Source organism: Impatiens glandulifera, chromosome 1 (assembly GCF_907164915.1).
Source record: "Impatiens glandulifera chromosome 1, dImpGla2.1, whole genome shotgun sequence".
NCBI lineage: Eukaryota > Viridiplantae > Streptophyta > Magnoliopsida > Ericales > Balsaminaceae > Impatiens > Impatiens glandulifera.
The window spans coordinates 28,558,962-28,566,224 of record NC_061862.1 but is presented as its reverse complement, the minus strand read 5'-3'; the positions used below and the strand labels follow the sequence as shown (position 1 = coordinate 28,566,224).

The following is a 7,263-nucleotide window of genomic DNA, read 5'->3' as shown; positions in this document are numbered from 1 at the left end:
TATGTGCATGTCTTAGATCGGAAGAATAATTGGTTAAAACAGGTAATGGATTTCGGAATAGGCAGATAAAACGTTATACAACCAATTTTCCAAAAAGCCAAGATTTTTTAAAGTAGATACCGTTTTCTAATGGGTACAAAGGTTATAGCGCGAAAGCCCTTTATCAAGTATCACCAAACTATGAATCAAAAAGAGATCCATGATCAAAAATACGTTTGTATACGTGTAATTTTTATTAGTTTTAAAAATCAATTGGCGACTCTTTATCAAATAAATATTTTTTTAAATTAATTATTTTAAATTAATTTAAATAAAGATTTCTTTAATCAAATTTTTATTTGATTATTTTAAATTTAAAGGATTATTTGAAATTTGATCAAAAATTAATTAGAAAAGTCTCGGCATATCTTTATACATCTTTTAATATAATATTTTATTAAAAAAGATACCTGACACGTAAACCGATGTTGAAATTTTTCGAATTTCAAGCTTTTTTCGGGATAAAAATTTTCCGGGTTACAATAATATAAATAAATTTTGGTACTACAAATATTATTTTGTATATATAAAAGTTTTTGTTTTAGAATTTGTTTTCAATACGTTAGAGAAGACAATTTCCATTCACATATAGGATTTAGTTTGAATTGTACCATTTAGAATTATTTTATCCCAATTTTATACATAATTGACTTAAGATGATATTTTAACACTAAAAATTAAAATAACATTTGATGTATCAATGAAATATAAGAATTTTAAAGTTTTTTTTTGAATTTATTTCTTAATAACTAATTAATATGGGTAGTATATTTGATAGTTCAATTAGACATAACAATTGGTAATATATGTGCATTTACAGTTATAGAGATATTTAAAATTAAGCAAAATATATATATATATATATATATATATATATATATATAAATAATTTTGTGGAAAGAAGGTCATTTATTACATCTGTTTAACCGAATGTTTGTTCATTTGTATTTATTATTATATTTTTAAAATACGCGGTTTGATCAACCGTCTAATTGCGAAACAGTCTAATTGCGAAGCTGTTGAATGAGATTGTTTTACTTTAATACGGTTACTTTTTGAATTCCTCAAAATCCGGTCTGACCAGAAATTTCTAGGTGAAATGTTAACCATTACAAAAGCTATTCTCTTTCTCGCTCAAATCTATAATTTCTATCTTCTTCACTTTTTAATTAGTACTTCTCCTCCTTATATCTTCGACGACCTTAGCTCTAATCTACTTTGAGTTTAGTTTTTTCCCAAATCAATAAGGTTACCGAAATCTCAATCAATCTCTTCTTTGGATTTATAGCAGAATGGAACGTCTCTATATTTTGGATGGATCCAACTACAAGAATAAATATAGTTGGTATTTCCAATGGGGTTTTGCTGCAACATAATACTCCTCTTTAAAAAATAGAAATAGACTAGAGCATGAAGACTTAATGACTATATTTCCTATAACTTTAGGTTTACAGAATAAATATAAATATGAATGTATTGTCAAAAACTTAATGACTTTAATAAATATTTTATTTATTATTACTAAACAATCTTAAATTGTAGGTGCAAGCGTCCATATGGCAATTATATTATCCTCTTGATTATTAATCCATTATAAGACGGAATTTTAAATTATTGAGCAAGACCAAAAACATATATTATAAATGAATTGGAAACAATGTTAGAGGAAGCACATATTTGTGATGAAGAACAAGATGGAAACGTGAGAATAGATTTGCTTGTTTGTAATATTTTTTATATTATGAATTTGTAATTTTGAGATGTTATTCAATGTAAAAAATATTATTTTACTAATATTGTTAAATATTGTGTAAAAATGATATTCTGGTGATTCCTGTTACTAGAACGGATTGAAAGAATGAAGATAGTCTAACACAACCATTGTTATAAGAATAATTCTATAATTTGATTATTCAATATTGTGGTTGTTACCTTTCATGCTTGTATTGAAATATCTAATGTTGACAATGTTGTTGTTAATGCTATTGACTTATTATAAGTATAATTGATATGATTGTTGTTTTGATTGTAAGTAATTATGGATATTTTGTGTGATGTTAATTTAATTTGCAATTAACATGTATTTGATTATTTTTGTATATGTTTAATTATAATTATATATATATATATATATATATATAATTTATGTATCAATATATTGAAGTTTTTTTTAATAAATAAAATATGGTTCAATTAGTGGTTCAACCGGTTGGACCCACTAGATGGACCGGTCTGACCGAAGTTCGCTAATAAATCAGGTTGATATTCGAACGATTTTCAGAACAATGTTACTGTAAATTTGTAATGAACTAAGTTTATTTGAATAATGTTAAGTGATCCTAATTTTGAGAAATAAATGTTGTTTTTGTTAAAAATAACTAAAAATATTAACCTATAATGATAACATTATTTATTTATTTTTTAAATAAAAGATATTTAGTATTTTTTAATTATTTAATTGCTGAAAAATAATGAACCAAGTGCATATTGAAAGTTGCTGATTTTTGCAACTTTTCCAAAATTCAGGAAAAGTTGAAAAATATTAGTTCTATTTAGAATTCAATAAATTATTTATTACATCATGTTTAACCAAAATCAGGGATTTTCCTCCTTTCTTTCCGACATAAAAAAAAGACTTGTTTGTCCATGAGATAAGAGGTGGATTCCCTTTCTTATGCCATGTTTTGATAAGAATTTGTTCGATTTGGATTTTCTTTTTCTAAATTAAAAAAATGAAATACCAAATTATTATGATTTTAACTATAAAATATTATTATTCCACTTTTTATCAAATTTAAATTTTAAATTAATATTTTTTTTTTACAAAATCTTATATAACCTACTTTGTTTTATCAAATAATATTAAAAGAAAAAAAACTAAAAAACAAAAAACAAACCAGCCTTGTAAAGACATAATTTTGTTTTATTTTCTACCTTATTAAATTTTTTTTTTTAAAAAATAATAATAATTAGTGATGATTTTGAGAATATAATAATTATTTTGGTAAAAACAAAACTATAAGATATTAATATATATATAAATAAAATAAAAAATAATAATTAAAATAAATAATATTTTAATTAATAAATTAAGTAACGTAATAGAGAAAAAGTAAAATAATTTTTTTTTTTTGTTATGGTTATTTAAATAATTACAAATAGACAAGGCCTTAGTCAGGTAAACTATTTACAGATATCAGAATGATTGGGCTCCATTAAATTCGCAGCTATTTGTTTCAGAAGAAATTACACATTATACATTAGTATATTTGTCAATTCTATTAAAATTGTCACCATAACATGTCACAACATGTAAGCAATTGACATGTTATCCACTTTCATAATAATGATTAAAAAAAGTAAAACTATTTTGAGTTATTTCTATTGAATTCACGTGCTCAATATTTCAGACTTGGATTTCAAACATATTAATCAAAATTGATTGAATACAAATATTTAGACTTTGTACAAGTGTTTGGAAGAGTCTATATTAATCTTAACTAAACCATGCTCAAATTTTCATTTGTGAGTGTTCTAGTTATGGTATTCCCTTTGAAATATCTTATTTTACTAATATGATCATGTAGAATTTAAACTATAGTGTTTAATTCAACTTAGAAACTTTGAATTCATTTAGTGGCCAAAAATATATATATTATGTTTTGAAGTTCAGCCTCATTTTGCACTATTCATACACTAATTATGCCTAATTCTCTTTGAGTTTTTAAAAACTAATTCAAAATAAAAATTTTAATTAATTATTTCTCAACAATTATATCACTCATTTCATTAACCAATATATATATATATATATATATATATATATATTAAAATACCCTCTATTTTAAATTATTACTTTTTATTTTATTCATATATATCAATCCTTTAAAGTCTTTTTATCAAAAATAATCATCACTTTTTCAAAATTATTACCAATCATTACTTTTTTTCCTCTCTAAATTTTTTAAAATACATAATCTTATTTTAAAGGAAAATCCTTAAGTTACTTGACTAAGGACAGGAATATTCAATAAATTAAGTCTAAGTCACCAGCTAGCTATACATTGGACATCTCATATAGTCTAGGGGACATAAAACACATTTTCAAAATCATGGCTATTTTTAAGGAAGGATCTTAATTAGGAGTTAATTATGTTGTTTTATTTTCAGTCAACCCATAATTAATCCACACTAATTTAAAGTATTTGCACGTTATATTGTCTAAAAGTTCAAAAGTTATGACTTAAATCTATATTTAGGAACATTTTATATTGAAGTGGGATCATAATTGCAAAAATAATGTTAATTTTTTAAATAAAAAAAAAATCAATGTCATTTAAATATGATATAATGTGACTGAATTATTTATTTATTTTTTATATAAATATAAAAATCAGTGTTTATTAATTATTATCCTAAATGGAACAATCAATCAATCAATCAAATGGACGACACGTGTCATTGATATTCGTATTATTGATGATAAGGGAAGAAAACGAAGGGTTCAGATTAATCGCGCTCAGATCCGAGAGTTATGATAGAACAACTATTCTATTCTATTTTTTTATTTTATTTTTTCTATTCCCTACCGCCTTTATTATTACAGAAAAAAGGACACGTTCCTTTATAAGTGGCCTTTATTACAAAATTTCGAAAGATCCATGTCTTATTTTTATTTATTTATTTATTTATTATGGGACTCAATCTAATGATCGATTTGTTCATGCTCAATATAGATTCTTTTTTAACTTTTTTTTTTCAACTTATATATATATATAAAGAAGAACTTTGTCCTAAAATATTATAAAAGAATGATATTTTAGATGTTCAAATTTACATAAATAATTATACAATAACTTTCCAAAATGTATAGATGACTTTGGAGTAACTATCATAGCCCAAGAAACACGTATAACAATTTATGCTTGACAGACAACGCATGACTTCACAAAGAAAATGAGGATATCTACGTCTTATTATCACTATGTAATAAGAGAGATCATATTAAGTTAACTCAACTAACAAAATATATACTAAAGATGTCAAAAGTTATGAGTATTAATTTTTATTTAAATCGTTTTAAATTTAAATAAATATATTTGGTGTCACGTTAGTTTTCTACATTTATAAAAATATTTAACACTCGTGACATTTGATCTCGTAAAACTACGCTTATCATTTGAAGTGTCTTAGCGAGTTTAATACAGATTAGTCAGACCTCTTATGGCCACATTTTATGTGGACCGTTACTTGGAGTGTCATTCTAGTTCTTCTTTAATTAAAAAAATAAATAAAAATCGGCCCACACATGAACCAGGAAAAACCCACCGCCAACCCAAAAGACCCATTTCGGTATATAAATTTTGTTTCTTTTCCCTAAAACCCTTTCCTCTTTAACACAAGAACATTACAACTTTTAAGTATCATTAAACATCTTTTAAAGTTAAAGTTAAATCATAATTTGAGATTTTTTTTATAATTTAAATCTTTTAAAACCAAGCTTGATATTGATCAATATTTTGAGAGAATTAATAATAAAAAAAAGGAATACTAATTTTAGATGTTGAGACTATTGTAGATGTAAGGGTGGATTTGTAATTGTAGATTGATGGTGAATGTTGGCGGCATCCTTATCTATGAGTATAGTAGATCCTCTCTTCACATGGCATTCTCTTTTAAGTTTCTCAACATATATATTAGTATAAGTACCACCCTATTCAAGTGCATGTGTTATTCATATCTACATAGAGATTAGTGAGAAAGAAAAAAATGTTTTCCAGCATTAAATCATATGTCACATTTGTGACATTTCTTTTCCTTTCCACCGCCGTCAACTCATGTCTTCCTTCCGACCGCCAAGCTCTACTAACCTTCCGAGCCGCTCTCCACGAACCCTACCTAGGCATATTCAACTCCTGGACCGGACCAGACTGTTGCCACAACTGGTACGGCGTCATCTGCGACACCGTCACCCGCCGCATAGCCGACATTAACCTACGCGGCGAATCCGAAGATCCAATCTTCGAACGAGCCCATCGAACCGGATTCATGACCGGTTCGATTTCTCCCGCTATTTGTCGCCTCAATCATCTCTCCTCTATCACAATCGCCGATTGGAAAGGAATCTCCGGCCCAATACCTTCCTGCATCGCATACCTTCCTTTCTTAAGAATCCTCGATCTAATAGGAAACAAACTCACCGGCGAAATCCCCTCCGACATTGGCCTTCTTACTCACCTCACCGTCTTAAACGTCGCCGACAACTCTTTATCCGGGACCATTCCCCGTTCAATTACTAACCTATCATCCTTAATGCATCTCGATATCCGTAATAACCAGATTTCCGGCACCATTCCAATCAACTTCGGAAAACTGAGGATGCTGAGCAGAGCTTTACTCAGTCGAAACCGATTAACCGGTCAAATCCCAGTAACCGTCTCTTACATCTACCGACTCGCCGATTTAGATCTCTCTTTCAACAAGATTTCCGGTCCAATTCCAGATGGGTTAGGCAAAATGGCGGTTCTTGCTACATTGAATCTCGACGGGAACGGGATCGGCGGCCAGATCCCGGTGACGTTGATGAATTCGACAATTAGTAGTTTGAATCTGAGCATGAACAATCTGGAAGGTACGATACCGGATACGTTTGGTCCGAGGTCGTACTTTACGGCGATAGATCTGGCGTATAATCGTCTCCGGGGGAATTTTCCGGCGTCGATATCGAAGGCGACGTTTATTGGACATCTGGATGTGAGTCATAATCATCTGTGTGGGAAGATACCGACGGGATCTCCGTTTGATCATCTTGAAGCGTCGTCGTTTGTGTACAATGATTGCTTGTGTGGGAAACCTCTGATCAAACAATGTTAATTAAGGATTAATTAAGGATGTAATTTAGAGTTGTTAAACAAGTGGGGGTAATTATTAATTACTATGGGGTTTGTGTCATAAAGTATGTAGTCTCCAATCAATCAAGTGGAGATTCATGCACGTAACTAATCTTCTTCTTCTTCATCTTCTTCATTTGGGTCTTCATGGCCCATGATGGGGATGACAGATGACAGAGTCATTGGTGAAGAAAGGGGAGAATTAGGTCAATGCATTTTCAGATGGTGACTTAACAGTCTGATTCTCATTGATCAGTCGTCTTTCATATGTATTATTATTATTATTATATTGAATTGAGAAGCTTATATTATATATATACTATATTAAGTTGTA

At 28.2% G+C, this 7,263-nt stretch overlaps 1 protein-coding gene across 1 annotated transcript; it reads left to right on the top strand.

Moving 5' to 3' along the window:
* Nucleotides 1–5,761: 5,761 nt before the first annotated feature.
* LOC124921513 (DNA damage-repair/toleration protein DRT100) lies at nucleotides 5,762–7,263 on the top strand. The gene has a single exon (XM_047462186.1). It carries the CDS (start codon nucleotides 5,809–5,811, stop codon nucleotides 6,910–6,912), a length of 1,104 nt encoding a protein of 367 aa, XP_047318142.1. The 5' UTR covers nucleotides 5,762–5,808; the 3' UTR covers nucleotides 6,913–7,263.